General features: G+C 45.3%; 1 protein-coding gene across 3 annotated transcripts in view; it reads left to right on the top strand.

Moving 5' to 3' along the window:
- Positions 1–2,254: 2,254 nt before the first annotated feature.
- The window catches only part of LOC121553271 (AN1-type zinc finger protein 4-like), a 28,724-nt gene continuing 8,860 nt past the window's right edge, over positions 2,255–22,118 (top strand). Inside the window, exons 1-9 of one of the 3 annotated variants that reach the window (XM_041866291.1) lie at positions 2,255–2,613; positions 2,953–3,046; positions 5,299–5,611; positions 13,746–13,821; positions 14,810–14,877; positions 15,129–15,306; positions 15,717–15,870; positions 16,163–17,461; positions 17,815–17,866. In XM_041866291.1, coding sequence (XP_041722225.1) covers positions 5,431–5,611; positions 13,746–13,821; positions 14,810–14,877; positions 15,129–15,306; positions 15,717–15,870; positions 16,163–17,461; positions 17,815–17,866 — 2,008 coding nt within the window. In that variant the 5' untranslated portion in view covers positions 2,255–2,613; positions 2,953–3,046; positions 5,299–5,430. Of the gene's footprint in view, positions 2,799–2,952; positions 3,047–5,298; positions 5,612–13,745; positions 13,822–14,809; positions 14,878–15,128; positions 15,307–15,716; positions 15,871–16,162; positions 17,462–17,814; positions 17,867–22,118 lie in introns of all 3 variants that reach the window. The other 2 variants (XM_041866292.1, XM_041866290.1) reach the window with 2 other exon arrangements.

Genomic DNA, 22,118 nt, shown 5'->3' with positions numbered 1-22,118 from the left:
ACACTGTTCTTTATAGAGACGGTTTATATAAAAACAATCCATCGATCGACGTAACCTCGGATGGAAATTAAAACCCAGGTAGTAGGGGATGATTCTGATACTCATCTCTGATTAATAACAAGTAACTATTTGGCTTTATTTAATTTCCATGGTAGCAGCACTCCTTAGTCGTCATTAGGCCAGCTGCTAATAAATAAATAGTACATTATTTATAAATGTAGTTGAAGAGCTCTCTGTGTTTTAGCATTGCCATCTTGAGATTACATGTCGTCATTTGGCTGTGCCATATCACGGTTATGAAGTAATTGTTTTTCAATTAATATGAAATTGTTTCTAAGATCTGCAGCACTACTTTAAAGCCATTTAAGATGATGAATAAGGAAGCTGGACTGAAAGAGGAACAGCTGTTCCTAGATTTACACCGTTCCTTCCCTTTTATTACAATTCTACTAATGTGCTCTAAAAACAAGATTCACTGCCATCTCTCGACTGCTAGTCAACTTTTAAATGTTGACTAACTGCAATGGTACATTTAGAGGATTCTGCATCATCGAAATAGGGGCCTACATTTTATAATGCTAAGGAAAATCTATATTTTGATCCATTAAATTCTATCACTGATGGTATTTAAGTTTCAATTTCCACGTTTTAATGTCTCATGCTCAAGTACAGTGATGATGCCTTTCTTGCAAACTCAAAACCCAACAATGCAATAATCAATAACAATGTAATACTAAAAATAAGGTGGAACAAAAGCACACAAGATATAAAAATAAGAACACAAAGTATGTCAGCATACTATATACAGGGTCAGTTCCAGTACCATATTTACAATGTGCAGGGATGCTGGATCGCTAGAGGTAGATACTGTATGTATATGGGTAAGGTGACTTGGCATCAGGATATATGATAAACAGAGTAGCAACATATGATGATTTGTATGTGAGTGGGTGTGTGTGAGTAGAGTTAGTATAAATGTATGTGCATATTATGTGCATGAAAAATGTATGCACTCACTAACTGTAAGTCGCTCTGGATAAGAGCGTCTGCTAAATGGCAAGAATGTAAATGTGTGTGTGAGCAAATGATGGAGTGAGTGTTTGTATGTGTAGGGCCCTGTGAGTGTGCATAGAGACAGTGCAAAAATAAGAATAAAATACAGGGGTCAACTCAGTCTGTGTAGCCATTTTGTTAGCTATATAGCAGTCTTATGGCATGGGGATAGAAGCTGTTCAGGAGCCTGTTGGTATCAGACTTGATGCACTGGTACCGCTTGCCGTGCGGAAGCAGAGAGAACAGTCTATGGGTTGGGTGGTTGGAGTCATTCACGATTTTCCGGGCCTTCCTTTCACACCGCCTGATATAAAAGTATTGGATGGCAGGGAGCTCGGTCCCAGTGATGTACTGGGCTGTCCACACCACCCTCTGTAGCATCATGCGATCGAGGTAGATGCTATTGTCATACCAAGCAGTGATGCAGCCAGTCAAGATGCTCTCAATGGTCCAGCTGTATAACTTTTTGAGGATTTGAGGGCCCATGCTAAACCTTTTCAGCCTCAGGGGGAAGAGGTGCTGTTGCGCCTTCTTCACAACTGTGCGCGTGTGGACCATTTGAAGTTCTTAGTGATTTGGACACTGAGGAACTTGAAGCTCTCTACCCGCTCCACTGTAGCCCCATCGATGTGGATGGGGGCATGCTCGCCCCCCTGTTTCCTGTAGTCCACGATCAGCTCCTTGGTCTTACTGACGTTGAGGGAGAGGTTGTTGTTCTGGCCCCACACTGCCAGGTCACTGACCTCCTCCCTGTAGGCTGTCTCATCGTCGCCGGTGATCAGGCTTACCACCGTCATGTCGTCTGCAAACTTGATGTTGGTGTCGTGCATGGCCACACAGTAGTGGATGAACAGGGAGTACAGGAGGGGCCTAAGCACACACCCCTGAAGGGCCCTTCTGCGAGGGTCAGCGTGGCAGAGGTGATGTAGCCTACCCTCACCACCTGGGGTCGGCCGGTCAGGAAGTCCAAGATCTAGCTGCAGAGGGAGGTGTTCCCAGGGTCCTAAGCTTGGTGATGAGCTTGGAGGGGACAATGGTGTTGAACTGTAGTCAATGAACAGCATTCTCACATAGATATTCCTCTTATCTAGGTGGGTGAGGGCAGTGTGGAGTGCAATTGAGATTGTTGTCTATTGATCTGTTGGGGCGGTATGCAAATTCGAGTGGGTCTAGCCTCTCAAAGCACTTCATGATTACAGATGTGAGTGTTACTGGGCATTAGTCATTGTGGCATGAAGCCTTAGAGTTTATGATTGCTTAAAGAGAACTTGTACACTTTTTTATCTACTTATTCAAATGTTGAGAGCCAACCGTTAGCATTATTCCATGAAAGGTTAGTATGTTAGGCTATCAGTTTCTTTGTCCCCTCGAAGCCGGTGTTCTTTTTCTAGCAGAAAGGGTCAGTCTCTGTGACCAAACAACATTTGTCCCGTCTCTGTCTACTCCTCATTGGTTCACCTAGACTTTTCTCGAGAGAACACGTTGCGTCATAGGATGCCTTTGTTGTCAATCAAGAGAGTCACAATGAGCTGGTCCAGGAGCCTCCTGTTTTTTTGACAGGTGAGATGAGTAGAGTTCACGAAAACCTATCACAGTTCATGGGCAATAAGGATAGCTTTCGGCTGTCCTTTTTATTTTTTAAACATGAAGACAAGCAGACCCTTTGAATGATCTAATCTAGAATGTCGAATCTGAAGAGGAGAGTAGGCGTAGCTGCTTGCTAGCCAGCCATCGACCCAAGCAAGGTAGCCATTGTTTGGTTTGCTAAAGTGGTTAGCTAGCTAGCTAGTCGCAATCTATTTAATCGAGTTAGGTTAAAGAACTTGCTAGCTAGCTAAATAATTAATGCATTTAGTTTGCTAATACTGTCTTTCATTTGTGTTATTGTTTTATGTCCAGCTAGCTAAAAGACGGAGTGTTTGTAGTCTTGGGACGCCAGCCAGTTGTTCATCGCCGGTGTACTCTTGCCAGCTAGTCTTGGGATGCTGTTACGGTGAGTTCAAAACGCTAGGGTTTCTGGTGAGACGGAGAGAGAAAAGCTATCTGTCTGGTCATGTATTAACTAACTAAGTAACGTTCGCTAACTAGCTAGCGTTGAAGTTAACATCCTTTGTCAAGTATTTGGCAAGTGGTGCCACCATCCTGTGTAGCAAGTAAGCCGCTGATAAAGGAAAGATCAAGACCCTTTGTTTTCACGATTGACACACATTTGCAGCAACTAACTGTTCAAATGGTATAATGTAGCCCTAAACATTGGGAATACAGTAAACTTGGTCTTTACAGTGTTGGTGTGAAAGGGATCTTCTCAGCTGAAACGACAACAAATACACAAATCCCATCTCTCTAGTAGTACACTTCACCGATTCCCAACCTCACCCCATCTCTAGTCGTTTGAGTATCAATCAGCCCACAACTTTACATTTTAAAATGAAATATTACTGCAGTCACATAAAATACGGGTTAACTGTCAAGGGGCCTCCTATCCCCAATGCCTGCATGGAGCGGTCTGTGTTTGACACCATACACTCCTCCCAATGGCTTAATGTTCAATTCTCGGGCGACTCTATTCTCTGTGTATATCAATGATGTTGCTCTTGCTGCTGGTGAAGCTCAGATCCACCTCTACGCAGACGACACCATTTTGTATACATCTGGCCCTTCATTGGACAATGTGTTAACAAACCTCCAAACGAGCTTCAACGCCATACAACACTCCTTCCGTAGCCTCCAACTGCTCTTAAACACTAGTAAAACTAAATGCATGCTTTTCAACCGAACACTGCTTGCACCCGCCCACCTGACTAGAATCACTACTCTCGGCGGGTCTGACCTAGAGTATGTGGACAACTACAAATACCTAGGTGTCTGGTTAGACTGTAAACTCTCCTTCCAGACTCACATTAAGCATCTCCAATCAAAAGTTAGATCTAGAATCGGCTTCCTATTTCGCAACAAAGCCTCCTTCACTCATGCTGCCAAACATGCCCTCGTAAAACTGACTATCCTACCGATCCTTGACTTCGGCGATGTCATTTACAAAATAGCCTCCAACACTCTACTCAGCAAATTGGATGTAGTCTATCACAGTGCCATCCGTTTTGTCACCAAAGCCCCATATACTACCACCATTGTGACCTGTACGCTCTTGTTGGCTGGCCCTCACTACATATTCGTCGCCAAACCCACTGGCTCCAGGTCATCTATAAATCACTGCTAGGCAAATCCCTGTCTTAACTTAGCTCACTGGTCACCATAGCAACACCTACCCGTAGTCTGCGCTCCAGCAGGTGTATCTCACTGGTCATCCCCAAAGCCAACACCTCCTTTGGCCGCCATTCCTTCCAGTTCTCTGCTGCCAATGACTGGAACAAACTGCAAAAATCTCTGAAGCTGGAGACTCTTATCTCCCTCACTCACTTTAAGCATCAGTTGTCAGAGCAGCTTACAGATCACTGCACCTGTACACAGCCCTTCTGAAATTAGCCCACCCAACTACCTCATCCCCATATTGTTATTTATTTAGCTTACGTGGTTAAATAAAGGTTAAATAAATATAAATAAATGTAGGCTAACAGCTGATCAGCTAGCTAGACTATAGTGCAGCCAAGAGCTGTGGCCTGCGCCTTGCTCTCTGCTGAATGTTTCATGCAGGTGCTTATAAAGACTTACACTTCTCTTTTCAATTGTACTGTACTTTCTTGATCTAAAACTATTGCTCTCTCATATAGGCCTATTTAAGGTGACAGAGTTGGTGACATTTCAATGTGTGTCTTTGTCTGAGAATATTTTAGCACGCATTTCTTCCTGAATGACATAATGGAATGCTCTGCATTCTGCTCACTGGTGGGGGTATTTTTGGTATTTTGGTATTTTATTAGGATCCTCTTTAGCTGTTGCAAAAAGCAGCAGCTACTCATCCTGGGGTCCACACAAAACATGAAACATTAACATTAATAGACAAGAACAGCTCAAGGACAGAACTACATACATACAGGCCTCCTTGCACAATGTAGGACCTATATTTTTCATGTTGATTGTTTGTTGTCAGGGAAGTACAGGTCTCCTTACCTACCAGGTGCATACAGACATGTCAACCACCCCTCCTTTCCAACTCCCCTCAGAATCACTGTTTTTTTTTTGTCAACTGTTATGCCTCATGGTGTCGGTGTATGAGGAACAAAAAGGGATGACCTTAGACTTAGAAGAAAGGGCAAGATACTGAGACCTCGCTCTCTCTCTCCACAGCTTGGGGCTTCCTGCATGATGTGTTACCGTGGTGACAACGGAGAACACCCACACCCATCCCCCTCTCCCTTCTCCTGGGCCGCCGCCCCTCCCACGCCCCCCTCCCCCTAAAGCAGTCCTGACCTCACCAAGATGGACAGGAAGGAGCCGCCTATCTATAACGACGACAGTGTGGGGACCTTTCAGTACAAGTTGCCGTTCTACGAGACCATGGAGCTGTTCATCGAAACTTTGACGGGGACCTGTTTCGAGCTGCGCGTCTCGCCCATCGAGACAGTCATCTCTGTCAAGGCCAAGATCCAGAGGCTGGAAGGTACGGTACATAACAGTACAGTAGTCACTTTTACTGACCCAGCATGTAGGCTATACGGCTATACTGTTTCCCCTTCCGTTACTTAAGCAGGATAGGCTCTGTCTAACACTGTCTGGCGAAATGCGACCTGAAAAATGGCCTATTGAAAAATTATCTATGAATATTCAAAAGCTCAGACTCAATACAATACTAATCCTGGCTGCCTGGAATAAGAAACTATAAAGACGCATGTTGATAATCACCTTCTTCTTGCACAGAAGATGAGCCAAGCAATACGAAATACATTTCTAAGCCAAGAAGAGGGATGGATACAAATGTATTCCAATGCAAAGAATGGCTTTCTGTTTTAGTAGAAACATTTATATCCTCACAGCTTCAGACTCACTATATCACCCCGCTGCTCCGCCAAGCAGACAAAGGCTCTGGTTAGTTGGCTTCCCACACACACATTAAACCCTGCCTTATTTAATACAACCACTTTACTTTTATCATTTATTTGGCCTCATCCTCCATCCGTCTTCCTTGAGAGCTCGATAGAGCACTGCACGTTTGGGATATAAAAAGCCCCAAACGGCCTCATCAATCCAGCCACGGCTGAGCTGAGCTGGGCCTGGTGAGGTGGGAGGCTCTGGGAGACAGTGTGTTTAGTAGTGATGAAGTACAGCTGGGTGGATGGAGGCGTTCGGGAGAGGAACATCAGTTGCGTCCCAAATGGCATCCTATTCCCTATATAGTACACTACTTTTGACCAGGGCCCATAGGGGAATAGGATATATAGGGAATAGGGTGCCATTTGGTACGCAGATTGTGTGTAGATTGATGCCGGTTGTAAAAAATAGGCGTTTATGATGCAGCTATGCATGTTCTTCATCAGGTGGTACGACAGCCTATCGGAAACTGTACGACAGTACGACAGCCTATCGGAAGAGGCAGAGGGGAGTCGATCTGTTCTGAACGGTTGTCACTTGGTTGTCAGTGGTGTGGTAAATGGTACCAGTAACTGAATCTGTGGAAATTGATTCACCTCACAAATCATGTTCTTATTAAATTATATTGCAATGGCTATTTATATACAATGCTCTTTAAGAATCTTTGTTGTTTCTGGCCCCATATGTTAAATCTTTCATTTAGTTCTTATCTAAAATAGCCATTATTTGATTAATGTTCTAAGATAATTGACAGGATCATGCAATATCTTACAATATTGATCACCACAAATTGGCTTTGTACAGTTCAAGATGACTCACAGCCTGGTAAAAGCGTAAATCCCTTTTAGCTCTTGCTTACCACTTGCTTCAGCGGTAGGCCTACCTCCCAAGCCTTGCTTAAATGTTCATCCTTTAGTTACAGCCGTTTAGCTCCTTTCAACTGCGGTGTGATTTACAGGAAGCTCAGGTTTGAGATAGCGAACAGACTCTAGTGTTGACAACAGAGAGGTGAACGTCTCTAGCTGAGATTGACAAACAATTCCGTCAGGAGCCAGACTCTTTGAGAGAACTACTCTGGATGCATCTCAGTAGTCTACTGTAGCCTCCTGCTTGTCTCCTCTCCCTCATCCTACTCTTTTTGTTTTCTTTAGGGGGTAGATCATATCTTTAATATTGCAGATAGATTGTAGCTTCCATCAATGTAATTTTCTGCATCACTTCCAATCCCCCATATATTTTTTTGCAAGTGTGTGTGTGTTATTGCCATCTAGCTGTTCTGTTAGACTTTCTATTTCCTTTGTTAGTATGGACTCTTTTGACCTAAATTGCTTTTGTTTTTGAAATGAGTACTGAATTGCATGGCCTCTAAAGGCACATTTTAAAGGTGTCCCATACAGTAAGGGGATTAGTTGTACCTATGTTATGTCGGAAAAAGTCAGTTATAAATTCCTCTGTCCTATTTAAAAACAAGTTATTATCCAATAGGCTTTGATTACATTTCCAATATCCTCGCCCACGTGGAAATTCCGTAAGAATAATGTATATGCCTATTATCTGATGGTCCGATCACATTCTGTCCCCTATCAACACTTTTTAATCTTCTGGTGACAACGAGAATGACATAAGAAAGAAGTCAAGACGACTAGCTTGATTGAGCCTCCGCCATGTACACTACCACTCAAAAGTTTGGACACACCTATCCATTCAAGGGTTTTTCTTTATTTTTACTATTTTCTACATTGTAGAATAATAGTGAAGATATCAAATCAAGTTTTATTTGTCACATACACGTGTTTAGCAGATGTTATAGCGGGTGTAGCGAAATGCTTGTGCTTCTAGCTCCAGTAATATCTAACAATTTCACAACAAATACCCAATACACACAAAACTAGTAAGGAATGGGATTTAAGAATATATACATATATTGACAAGCAATGACAGAGCGGCATGGACTAAGATACAGTAGAATGTTATAGAATAGAATGCAGTATATACATATGAGATGAGTAGTGCAAGATATGTAAACATTATTAAAGTGACTAGTGTTCCATTTCTTAAAGTGGCCAGTGATTTCAATAGGCAGCAGCAGCGTCTAATGTGCTAGTGATGGCTATTTAACAGTCTGATGGCCTTGAGATAGAAGCTGTTTTTCATTCTCTCGGTCCCAGCTTTGATGCACCTGTAATGACCTCGCCTTCTGGATGATAGCGGGGTGAACAGGCAGTGGCTCGGGTGGTTGATGTCCTTGATGAACTTTTTGGCTTTCCTGAGACATCGGATGTTGTATGTGTCTTGGAGGGCGGGTAGTTTGCCCCCGGTAATGCGTTCGGCAGACCGCACCACCCTCTGGAGAGCCCTGCGGTTGTGGGCGGTGCAGTTGCCGTACCAGGCGGTGATACAGCCCTACAGGATGCTCTCAATTGTGCATCTGTAAAAGTTTGTTTTATGTGCTAAGCCAAATTTCTTCAGCCTCCTGAGGTTGAAGAGGCTCTGTTGCGCCTTCTTCACCACACTGTCTGCGTGGGTGGACCATTTCAGTTTGTCTGTGATGTGTACGCCAAGGAACTTGAAGCTTTCCACCTTCTCCACTGCGGTCGTGTCGATGTGGATATGGGGGTGCACCCTCTGCTGTTTCCTGAAGTCCACGATCATCTCCTTTGTTTTGTTGACGTTGAGTGAGAGGTTATTTTCCTGGCACCACACTCCCAGAGCCCTCACCTCTTCCCTGTAGGCGGTCTCGTCATTGTTGGTAATCAAGCCTACTACTGTTATGTCGTCTGCAAACTTGATGATTGAGTTGGAGGCGTGCTTGGCCACGCAGTCATGGGTGAACAGGGAGCACATGAGGGGGCTGAGCACGCACCCTTGTGGGGCCCCAGTGTTGAGGATCAGCGAAGTGGAGATGTTGTTTCCTACCTTCACCACCTGGGGGCGGCCCGTCAGGAAGTCCAGGACCCAGTTGCACAAGGCGGGGTTCAGACCCAGGGCCTCGAGCTTAATGATGAGCTTGGAGGGTACTATGGTGTTGAATGCTGAGCTATAGTCAATGAACAGCATTCTTACATAGGTATTCCTCTTGTCCAGATGGGATAGGGCAGTGTGATGGCGATTGCATCGTCTGTGGATCTGTTGGGGCGGTAAGCAAATTGAAGTGGGTCTAGGGTGGCAGGTAAGGTAGAGGTGATATGATCCTTGACTAGTCTCTCAAAGCACTTCATGATGACAGAGGTGAGTGCTGCAGGGCGATAGTCATTTAGTTCAGTTACCTTTGCTTTCTTGGGAACAGGAACAATGGTGGCCATCTTGAAGCATGTGGGAACAGCAGACTGGGAAAGGGAGAGATTGAATATGTCCATAAACACACCAGCCAGCTGGTCTGCGCATGCTCTGAGGACGCGGCTAGGGATGCCGTCTGGGCCGGCAGCCTTGCGGGGGTTAACATGCTTAAATGTCTTAATCACGTCGGCCATGGAGAAGGAGAGGCCACAGTCCTTGGTAGTGGGCCTCGTCAGTGGCACTGTGTTATCCTCAAAGCAGGCGAAGAAGGTGTTTAGCTTGTCTGGAAGCGAAACGTCGGTGTCGGCGACGTGGCTGGTTTTCTTTTTGTAGTCCGTGATTGTCTGTAGACCCTGCCACATACGTCTCCTGTCTGAGCTGTTTGAAGACATCAAAACTATGAAATACCACATGGAATCATGTAGTAACCAAAAAAGTGTTAAACAAATCAGTGTATTGTATATTTGAGAATCTTCAAATAGCCACTTTTGACTGGTACTGTTCTCTCTCTCTCGCTCTCTCTCTGCGTGCTGTGCTCTCTTGCAGTCAGTCAGTGGGAGGTGTGTTAGTCAGGGCTGCGTGACTGGGCATGCCTCTTCACAATAGAGTAGCATGGCACTGCTCTGGCCCACTCACAAACACTGGGCACCCTCCAGCACTCACTGGGCCAACAAGTGCATTCAACGTGGGGAGAGGAGCTGGAAAGAGGGAGTGAGGCTGCATCCCAAATGACATCCTATTTCGTGCACTACTTGTGACCACAGCCCCTATAATGTATAGGGAGTTCGGTGCCAGTTGGGATGCTGTCCTCAAGTACCCTAGCATGGTTGTAGAGCAGGGATGGGCAACTGGCGCATGCGGACCCCTTTTTGAAGGCCCTCGGATAACTATTTTTTTGGGTGGGGGGGGGGGGATATTTAGGGGGGAACTCAGTTGGGTTCTTAACTTATTGTTGCGAGGTAGAATAGTAGAATACACAAGGTGCCATTTGGTTGTGCACCAACAGTTTTTCTCTTACAGTATGTCAGTCACTGTTAGTCACTCAATTAGCCCATGTCAGCAAACACTATTCTAACGGCCAGCTATCTAAACTTGTAGTAATCAAGGTGGAATTAGAGCCCGGGGCCCCCCATTGATTTTGTTAGTCAGTCTCAGGTATCATATTAAAAACTGCAAACATTTCTCTCCACCGTATGGTAAAATGTGTAGAATTGCACAAAATTAAAACTAAAACCAAAAAAATGTGTTTGAAATTAGTTATAAAATTCTGAATCTTCTCTCTGCCCGATGGCAAAATGTGTAGAATTGTAGCAAACTAGCTTTAAAACAGCAACATGTTCTTTACACCCCATGGTAAAATGTGTAGAATTGCACGAAATTCCCTTTATTAATTTCTCTCCGGGTGTGGGGGAGCAACTGCGGCACCTCATGAGTTTGGATTTTTAGTGGCCCCCACCCCATCAAAGTTGCCCATCCCTGCTGTAGAGAGAGGGAAGAGAAGGCTCAACTCAAGTACCTTAGCATGGTTGTAGAGAGAGGGAAGAGAGTTGCCTGTTAATGCACTGCAGGCGTCATGCTCGCTAGTTATGCCCATTTTGATCTATCGAGAGTGTTTTCACTCTCAAGTCAAGTGCTCTTCTCTAATGGTCTTCAGAGTGGAGTTTGCATTGTGGCCTGAGTCTGTCTGTTGTAGCATTCTATGTCCTGTAGTGGGCATGAATGAGTCGTCTTACTGGTCTGTGGTGATGGTGTTGCTGCTGCTGGAACGGGTTTCTCCTAGCCTAGCTTTCTGCTAGAGCGGAACATGTTGACTGTCTCAAACTGACCTCAACAAATAACCAGAAAATGTTTTCCCTCCAAAGAATACATCTGGACCCATATTCATTAAGCGGCAGAGTATGGGGTATCAGTCGATTTAAATCAATTCATTAGGCCTTTATCTATGGATTTCACATGACTGGGAATACAGATATGCATCTGTTGGTCACAGATACCTTAAATAAAGAAAGAAAGAAATCTGGTGTGACCACCATTTGCCTCATGCAGCGCAACACATCTCCTTCGCATAGAGTTGATCAGGCTGTTGATTGTGGCCTGTGGAATGATGTCACACTCCTTTTCAATGGCTGTGTGAAGTTGCTGGATATTGGCAGGAACTGGAACACGCTGTCGTACACATCGATCCAGAGCATTCCAGACATGCTCAATGGGTGACATGTCTGGTGAGTATGCAGGCCATAGAAGAACTGGAACATTTTCAGCTTCCAACGATTGTGTACAGATCCTTGCAACATGGGGCCGTGCATTATCATGTTGAAACATGAGGTGATGGCGGCGGATGAATGGCACGACAATGGGCCTCAGGATCTCGTCACGGTATCTCTGTGTATTCAAATTGCACTTGATAAAAATGCAATTGTGTTCGTTGTCCGTAGCTTATGCCTGCCCATACCATAACACCACCGCCACCACCATTGGGCACTCTGTTCACAACGTTGACATCAGCAAACCGCTCGCCCACACGACGCCATACACGTTGTGAGGACGGTTGGACATACTGCCAAATTCTCTAAAACGACGTTAGAGGCGGCTTATGGTAGAAAAATGAATGTTCAATTCTCTGGCAACAGCTCTGGTGGACATTCCTGCAGTCAGCATGCCAATTGTACGCTCCCTCAACTTGAGACATCTGTGGCATTGTGTTGTGTGACAAAACTGCACATTTTAGAGTGGCCTTTTATTGTCCCCAGCACAAGGTGCACCTGTGTAAGGATCATGCTGTTTAATCAGCTTCTTGATATGCCACACCTTTCGGGTGAATGGATTGTCTTGGCAAAGGAGAAATGCTCACTAACAGGGATGTCAACATATTTGTGCACAGCATTCGAGAGAAATAAGCATTTTGTGCTTATGGAACATTTCTGGGATCTTTTATTTCAGCTCATGAAACATGGGACCAACACTTTACATGTTGCATTTATATTTTTGTTCAGTGTATTTGTCATGACTTGGCAAAGAGCTGACAAAATGGATTGTAATGACTCCGCCTCCCACTGGATGGAGCCAGAGAGACGTTTATTCAACAGAGAAGCCTCTGAGTATCCTAGAACTGTCTTTTTTTTGTGTTCTGACTTATAAAACGGTGGGAAATTAATAAAATAAGTCATGTGAACATATTATCAGTAATTACCAGTAAATCTAGTGCCTGAAATCTTAAGAGGATACTGAATAAGATTATATGGACGGGGGACCTGATCCTACATCACCACTCCTACTCTGAGACACTTTGTGAATATGACCTCATCACTTTCTGACCATACTAGAAATGACGGAAGTATGTTTCTTGTTGCCTGGCTACCCAGACTCCTTGCTACGATCAAAAACTACGCCACACCCACGGACGTTAGTTTCTTCTCCGCAATGAGTCTGAATCGGAGTACCTCCCCGACCCTTCACAAAATGCCAACACATTCGGGGCCATCTGATTGGTCCAGAAACTGATGGGTTGGGCCAGAGCCAGAACACGTGTGGGTAAAGCGGCGGTTTTAAAATGTGTCATTGGCTTTGATACTCTTGATTGGTTAGAGACGATCCAATCGCTGATGACCTTTGTTTTGTACAACGCCCCTCGTCAACACAAACAACTTCAATGATGGCAGTCTCAGACTAAAGTATGTAGCGATCGAGAGAGCAGAGGAAGAATTGAGTGTGAGTTGTCAGGCTATGGTTCTTCTTCCTCTTCTTTACTTTCTAAAAGCCTCAGTTACAGTTGATTTCTCAGTGTCTTGTTGTACTTCTGTTTGTGGATGTTCTGTACTGTAATTCTTCCTGTGTAGTTAGCCTAAAAGGTTGGTGGAAATGGGAGGGGTGTTCTGTACTGTAATTCTTCCTGTGTAGTTAGCCTAAAAGGTTGGTGGAAATGGGAGGGGTGTTCTGTACTGTAATTCTTCCTGTGTAGTTAGCCTAAAAGGTTGGTGGAAATGGGAGGGGTGTTCTGTACTGTAATTCTTCCTGTGTAGTTAGCCTAAAAGGTTGGTGGAAATGGGAGGGGTGTTCTGTACTGTAATTCTTCCTGTGTAGTTAGCCTAAAAGGTTGGTGGAAATGGGAGGGGTGTTCTGTACTGTAATTCTTCCTGTGTAGTTAGCCTAAAAGGTTGGTGGAAATGGGAGGGGTGTTCTGTACTGTAATTCTTCCTGTGTAGTTAGCCTAAAAGGTTGGTGGAAATGGGAGGGGTGTTCTGTACTGTAATTCTTCCTGTGTAGTTAGCCTAAAAGGTTGGTGGAAATGGGAGGGGTGTTCTGTACAGTAATTCCTTACTTGGTTATGAGGTTGGGGTGAGAGAGGGAAAGAGGGAGAGATCTTGTGTAAACTCACATCTGTCTGTTCTGTTGTCTTCCTCTCTCTCTTGTGCCCCCCTCCCCCCTCCTAGGTATCCCTGTTGCCCAGCAACACCTGATCTGGAACAACTTGGAGCTGGAGGATGAGTACTGTCTGCATGATTACAGGTGAGTTTACCTAGGTCATGTTCATTTGGCACCAAACTGAATGAAACAGGCTGGAGCTACCTGGACTTATTAAGAGTAGGTCATTTAGCTTTCTGTTGTAAAGCATTTTAAAATGTTTCCCGTTGCGTGGCCTAATTAACACAACCCTATTCACAACCCTTTTTATTTTAATTTATTTTTTACTCTGGTTAGTTAACTGGGAACCTATTTTCATATACAGCAATGCCCTGTAAATGAACCATCAACTTTGATCTCGTAATTAGTGGTTAATTGAAATGAGTGAAGTGGAAGACTTGACTATATGCTTTGAAATGAATTCCCCTTGTAGTGAATCAATGTTCTCCCCAAGTCCTGATATCAATGAACCAAAGATGGCGAATTTGTTACAGTCACATATTGAATGTGTTTGGAGCGCTAGCTGATCCCCGTTGAGTTGTCAGTTTTATTAGATACAGACCCACTCTACAGATTGCAGATGGTGGTTGCGTCATGAATGCTTGTCGCTTAATTTTCCACATGATCGGTCCCCGGTGTGATTTAGTTAGGTCTGAACAAAACATCCTTTTGAAGTCTCAGAAATGGAGGGTGAGAGGGGGTGGATTTGCATAAAACTGACGTTCCGTTACAATTCCAATGGAATTCCCAGACGTGTGCATAAGTTCATCTGGAGCGCAGACTGACTGAGGAACAATGTTTGTTCCGGAATAATTATCGTTTTCCCAGTCGACGTTTCCAGGGTCGTGTTTATTGGGCACCAACCGTAAGAAAACCAACTGAAACAGGGAGGGACTACTTTTTTTTTTTTTAAGATGATGCTAGGTTTTCCGCTGCGTGCCCTAATGAACACCACATGTGCTTGAACGATCCAGCTAGCTGTAGGGCAAAGCAATACGATGATAGCTTAACCGATCCTTCCAAGGGACTTGGGACAGCTTCAACCAACCATAATTGCTGACATTTATCTTGTTGTCTGTCTATGTGTCTGCAGTATTGCTGAGGGCTGTACTCTGAAGCTGGTGCTAGCCATGAGAGGAGGACCCATCAACACCAGGAGAGGTAGCTAGGGGGAGATGGGTTGGGATTTCTCTGCCTTCACTGCTGGACACCCATAAGTATTCACACATAGTCAATTCACCTATTCTAGTCATGTAGCCTCTAACAACATGTTGATTTGATGAACACTGCCCTAACAGTCTCGACTCTCACCCTAAAGTCCATGAAGTGATTGGTTGATTCTCTCTCTTGGGCAGTGTCCATGAAAGACTTGGTGTCTGACTGACTGACTGACTTGTTTCTCTCTCCCTCAGTGCCTGTTGAGGACCCAGTGAAGGAGATCGCTGAGAGAATGGAGGAGGGCTGGGAGAAGAGTCTGCCTAGCAACAAGCAGGTCACCTTCCTGGTGTACCGAGAGGGAGACCAGCTCAACTTCTTCCGGGTCGTCGACCGGGGGGACGGAACTCTGACCCCTGTCTCAGAATCACTCAGGTGAGCACCGTCCACTTTCAGATAAGTGCAATACCAATTTCCCAGTCCAAATTCAACTACATTATTTTCCACTCTGAGGCAATATACAGGTCTTAGATCCATGTGCTTTATTAGGAAGGGTAGGTGGCAGGTCCAAAGGTTAAGCGTAGGGAATTACATTGTTTAGGATTAGGGCCAGTATTTTTTTATGTCAACAATATGTCACTAAAATGACAGTTCTACACAGAGACAGTCCAAAAATAGACTTGGTTTATATTCTTCCTCAATAGATCTCTGGTCAAGGTCAATGTCAGGATGGGTGAATGTGTGGCATCATTCTGGACTAAAGCATCACTCTTCCCCCGTAAAAGGCCTGTCCATATGTGATCTCTTCATTTTCTGTCCAAGTAGTTAATGTGTGTGTGTTCCAGTGGTGGCTCGGTGTACAACATGTACGAGGAGGAGGAGGAGGAGGAGGAGACGGTGGGCTTGGCTTTGGGACAGCCGTCCCTGGAGAACTCCATCACCATGAACAAGATGAAACTGCTCAAAGCCAAGATGGAGGACATGAACATCAACAAGAAGGTAGAAAGATTTTACTTCCTAGTTCTTTCCTTAGAATATCATTATTCTCTATCCATTAACACGGTTAGGAAAGACGAGAATATAATCTTTATTATCCAAAGCATTTTACTGGCAAAGTGCAAACTAAACCTTCAAAATGCAAGTCCAGGTGACGACTCAATGATTTACCAATCAACTTGCATCTCAAATAAATACTAATTTTCTAATCAAAATTAGTCATTCTCTGCCTCCCCTTGCTCGAACTGATCCCCTCAAACACGCTGTATGACTGTCTCTGTCTGTCTCCCCCCAGCCTAAGAAGTCTGCTGAGTTGAAACCTCTGTCACCCGTCGTTCCCCGGCCCTGCCGCAACTTTCTGGGGCCACCCCGACACCCCCGCCTCTTCAATATCCTGCCCCAGATCAACCAATCCCACCACTCCGCCTCACACTTACCTCCAATCAGGGACCAGGGATCCGCAACTCCCTCCCTTCCCGTTGCTGCTACCTCCGCCACCCACCCGTCAATCAGCGGCCAGGCGCCGCCCTATTTCTCCTCCTCGTCCTGTTACATGCTCCAGGAGGAGGAGCCATGGGAGACCAGCCCCAAGTCGATCCGGCCCCCTCCCAAAGTTTCCCGGTTGGACATCGGCAGCACCAGGCTCATGAGGGACTGTGTGTACCCGCAGCTCCCCGCACTCCCCAGCAGGGGGCAAGCTGAGGGGGCAGTGGAGCTGCCCGACCCCAGAGGAGAGGCACTGGGGCTGGAGTTGCTGGAGGAGGTTGCAGGCCTGCTGGAGCCCACACCGCCTGGAGCTCTGTACGGAGACCTGCTCACTGACCCCCTCATCCTGGACATCTCTACCCAGCCAGAGGAGGGTTTGGGTGGGTTGAATGGGCTAGGAGCCCTGGAGGTTGGCGCAGAGCACCAGCACCAGCTCCCCTCCACCCCCTCTCTGCTCTCACAAGCTGAGGGGATGAACTCTTTAAACAACTGGGCGATGAGTGGTTCTGATAGGTTAGCCAGCAAAGGTGAGAGGACACAGTTACTAGGTAACACCCTTCATCATATACCCGACTCTCCTTCCCCCTCCCCCTCCTCATCCTCCCCCTCTAGTAGACGGAGACTACCACAACCCTTTGAGTTCACAGGCTCAGCAACGTCAACCATACGACCCAATCCCCCCTCCTCCTCCCGCCCCACCACTCTCCTCTCCCCTGCTCCAACTCTCCCCTCCGTCTCTCTTCCACGTGGCTCTCTTCTGCGAGGCATCAAGGTGGACTCCTCAGGCAAGCGGCCGGAGATGATGAGTAAAAGTGAGGCACGGGGCGTCACCAAGCTGACCAACCAGGCCTGTAAGAACCCTCTCGGGTCCCTCGGCAACACAGAGCTCCTGGCCTCCTTGTCCTCTTCCTCCAGGACTCCAGGTGGCAGCAGCAGCAGGGAAGGCCTGGGACAGAGCCTGGGACTCGGTTTGGGGCTGCCCGCTGTTGGGGCCGGGCTGGGCAGGCTAGGCTCCATGGCCCCCTCCCTCCAAGCCAACATCCAGCTGCTCCAGGAGGACCTGATCCGACGAATGTCCCCACTACAGAGAGCGACTGCCTCTTACATGGTGAGTCGTGAGGACAGACTATTGAGATACAACCCAGCTAGGCAGGAAAATGGGTACTATCCACAAATAAGGACTCGATGTACTGCCTAAATAGAAATGAACAAATCAAAGCAGCACAATGATAGTGTGTTGTATTGTGAGGTACAGTACTCTTGAAACACTACATAGTTTGTGCGTAGCCTGAAATCTATAACCTGTTTTGCTAACATTCCACTCCTACTGTGTCATTGCCAAACATTGTTTAGCATGACAAGGAGCGGAATGATGGCTAAACAGACTTATACCCAGGCTAGTTTGTGCGGCGTCGATGTCCTTGTATTGACCTTGTCTGAAACCTCCTCTCGTTGTTCCAGGCACCCAACAGCATAGGATCAGCTGGAGGCTCCAGTTCAATAAGGAGACTAGGTGAGTGGGGAAACCCTAAAAACCCAGGGATCCGGGTCTGCTCAAAAGTAGTCCAAGTAGTTCACTAGAGAATAGCATGCCATTTCAAATGCAGGCCCCAATCAAAAGTAGTCCGCTATATACTAGGGTCGGTCTCTCCAACCCTGTTCCTGGAGAGCTACCGTCCTGTAGGTTTTCACTCCAACCCTGTTCCTAGAAAGATACCGTCCTGTAGGTTTTCACTCCAACCCTGTTCCTAGAAAGATACCGTCCTGTAGGTTTTCACTCCAACCCTGTTCCTGGAGAGCTACCGTCCTGTAGGTTTTCACTCCAACCCTGTTCCTAGAGAGCTACCGTCCTGTAGGTTTTCACTCCAACCCTGTTCCTAGAGAGCTACCGTCCTGTAGGTTTTCACTCCAACCCTGTTCCTAGAGAGCTACCGTCCTGTAGGTTTTCACTCCAACCCTGTTCCTAGAGAGCTACCGTCCTGTAGGTTTTCACTCCAACCCTGTTCCTAGAAAGATACCGTCCTGTAGGTTTTCACTCCAACCCTGTTCCTAGAAAGATACCGTCCTGTAGGTTTTCACTCCAACCCTGTTCCTGGAGAGCTACCGTCCTGTAGGTTTTCACTCCAACCCTGTTCCTAGAGAGCTACCGTCCTGTAGGTTTTCACTCCAACCCTGTTCCTAGAGAGCTACCGTCCTGTAGGTTTTCACTCCAACCCTGTTCCTAGAGAGCTACCGTCCTGTAGGTTTTCACTCCAACCCTGTTCCTAGAGAGCTACCGTCCTGTAGGTTTTCACTCCAACCCTGTTCCTAGAGAGCTACCGTCCTGTAGGTTTTCACTCCAACCCTGTTCCTAGAGAGCTACCGTCCTGTAGGTTTTAGCTCCAACTCTAATCTACCGCACCTGATTCTAATTATTAGCTGGTTGATAAGCTGAACCAGGTTAGTTACAACTGGTGTTGGAGTGAAACAGGGGGGTAGCTCTCTGGAAACAGGGATGGAGAGCCCTGTACTAGGGAATAGGGTGCCCTTTCAAACGCAGACCCAGTCTTAAAAGAAATATCTATTTGTCCTGTAATAAGACAGAATGAGACTTTCTCAGATCATAATCTCATTGAATCCAAGAAGAAATGTGGTGGAAAATATCGAAGGGAAATTCCAAATTTCATGAGAATCCCAAGTTCCAAATGTTATGAGAAACACCCAAACTATGTATACCCTCTTTATTGAGATGAAAAAAGCTGCTGGCGCGTTTTCAACCCAAGTCTTTGTGAAAGCAACGTGTGTAATCTAGTAGCCCAGCACAGGGTCTGTAGTAGAACGCATAAACACACAACACACACACAGTCAGACAGACAGAGAACAGCTCTCTGACCGACCCAGGGGTAGTCGTAGGCTGAGGGCACACGCATACAGACAGACACATTGGTGCATGGACAGACACGTCACACATACGTATACGCATGTACACAGTAACAAAGCAGCTCACTGACCTAGGATTAGTGCCAGTGAGAACACACACACAAAGCAAGTACATTTTCATGCAATTATACACATTTTGCCATGGAATGTAGAGAAAGTGTTGCAGTTTTAAAGCAAGTTGGCTGCAATTCTACACATTTTGACACTGGGCAGAGAGAATATTTAGCAAGTTTATAACTAATTTCATGCAATTCTACTCATATATTTCCATGGTGCTGAGAGAAAAAGGAGCTGTTTTACAGCTAATTTCCTGCAATTCTACACATGTTGCCATAGGGTGGAGAGAAATGTTTGCAGGTCTTAATGTATCTGAGTGAGGGACTAATTTGGCAATCTAAACATTGTTAGTTGACATGGGCTAATTGACTATCAGTGACTGACATAACGAGAAACTGCTGATGCAAAATCGAGTTTCGAAATTGCACCTTGTTTAGTCTAACTCGAAACAGTAAGTTGAGACCCTGACTGAGTTCCTAAAATTATATCTAAAAAAAATATTGATCCAAGGGCCAGTTGCCCGTCGCCGTGTTACAGCCTGAATTCAAAATGGATTAAATAGTAACCCAGAATGACAACGTGAAAACATGTTTTTAGAAATGTTTGCAAATGTATTGAAAATGAAATACAGAAATCTCATGACACTCCAAATTGAGCTCAGGTGCATACAATTTCCTTTGGTCATCCTTGAGATGTCACTGCAACTTGATTGGTGTCCACCTGGGGCCAATTCAACTGTTTGGACATGATTTAGAAAGACCCACACCTGTCTATATAAGGTTCCACTGTTGACAGTGCATGTCAGAGCAGAAACTATACCATGAAGTCCAAGGAACTGTCTGTAGATCTCCAAGAGAGAATTGTGACGAGGTATATACTGTATCTGGGGAAGAGTTTAAAACAATTTCCGAGAGCACAGTGGCCTCCATCATTGGGAAATTGAAGAAATATCTAACTACCCAGACTCTGCCTAGAGCTGGCCATCCGACCAAACTGAGCAACCGGGCAAGAAGGACCTTGGTCAGGGAGGTGACCAAGAACCCAATGACCACTCTGACAGAACTACATAGTTCCTTGGCTGAGATGGGAGAACCTGCCAGAAGGACAAGTCTCTACAGCACATCACCAATCTAGACTTTATGGGAGAGTGGCCAGACGGAAGCCACTCCTGAGAAAAAGGCACATGACAGCATGCCTGGAGTTTGCAAAAAGGCGCGTGAAAGACTCTGCGATCATAAAGCAAATGATTCTGTGGTCTGATGAGACAAAATTTTTTAGCCTGAATGAAAGCGCTATGTCTGGAGAAAACCAGGCACAGCTCATCACCCGTGTAACACCATCCCTACCGTGAAGCATGGTGGTGGCAACATCATGTTATGGGGATGCTTTTCAGAGGCAGGGACTGAGTGACTGGTAAGGATAGAAGGAACAATGAATGGAGGCAAATCCTTGATGAGAACCTGCTTCAGAGTGCAAATGACCTTAGACTGGGGCGACAATTTACGTTCCAACAGGACAATGACACCAAGCATACAGCCAAAGCAACGCTGGAATGGCTTCAGAACAAGAATGTGAAAGTCCTTGAGTGGCCCAGCCAAAGCCCATACTTGAATCCCATTGAAAATCTGTGGAAAGATTTGAAGATTGCTGTTCGCCGCTCCCCATTTAACTTAACAGCGCTTGAGAAAATCTGTAAGGAAGAATGGGAGAAAATCCCCAAATCCAGATGTGCAAAACTGATACAGACATATCCAAGATGACTCAAAGCTGTAATCGCAGCCAAAGGTGCTTCTACAAAGTATTGACTCAGGGGTGTGAATACTTATGTAAATGAGATATTTCTCTTTCATTTTCAATAAATGTGCAAAAATGTCTAAAAACATGTTTTCACTTTGTCATTATGGGGTATTGTGTGTAGATGGGTGAAGGGAAAACATATATTTAATCCATTTAGAATTCAGGCTATAACAGAACAAAATGTGGAATAAGTAAAGGGGTATGAATACTTTCTGAAGGCACTGTAAATTACCAAAGTTACGATAGATTGCCATAGATTTTCTGTTGATTACCAAAATGACTGAATATTCCAGTAACTTTGGTAAACTACCGGTAGCTTTGCAACCCTACAGGGGAGTATTGTGAAAGCAGCCAATGCATGTTGTATGAGCACTGCAGCGTGGCACGGCAATGGCATTAATTAATTATACACTACGTTACAGCTGCAGAATGAGCACCAGACACAATGACCCATACACACTATGCAATGAGCCAAGGACAGGCTTGCAGTACATGTTTGAGATTGGATACATTGCTGTCGGCCTGCACAGATCACTAATCTGCAAATGACCTTGCATCCGAAATAACTACTCATTATGTCATCAAGATTAGCGATTCTGTGTCTCGTCTTGCTCAAACTGATTCCCTTCAAATAGCTAATCTTAGTGCGGATGGCCTTTGAGTACGTACCAGTATATATATGTGTAGCAGTGCCTCTGGAAAATGTGTAGCAGTGGGGGGTAGCGTAGGTGCGGTTCAAAGGAGGGTCCCTCCTCCCCCCTTGTTTTGGGGTTTTGTGGTCTCCCCCAGAGCAATTCTATGTAGAAGTTCTGGTGACTTTTTAAAAGGACATTATATTCCAAAATGAATGAAAATGAAATGATGCTGACACCATCTAAAATATAATTTCTACCTCCCAGAAATTAGCCCAATAAATTATTTAAAAGTGGCAGTATGTAACTTTTTGGGCGACGTGACCAAATTCACATAAAAAGGTGAGTTATAGATCTATA

Source organism: Coregonus clupeaformis, chromosome 37 (assembly GCF_020615455.1).
Source record: "Coregonus clupeaformis isolate EN_2021a chromosome 37, ASM2061545v1, whole genome shotgun sequence".
Taxonomy (NCBI): Eukaryota; Metazoa; Chordata; class Actinopteri; order Salmoniformes; family Salmonidae; genus Coregonus; species Coregonus clupeaformis.
Note: the sequence above shows the minus strand (reverse complement) of the source record. Positions and strands in the feature narration are given on the sequence as shown.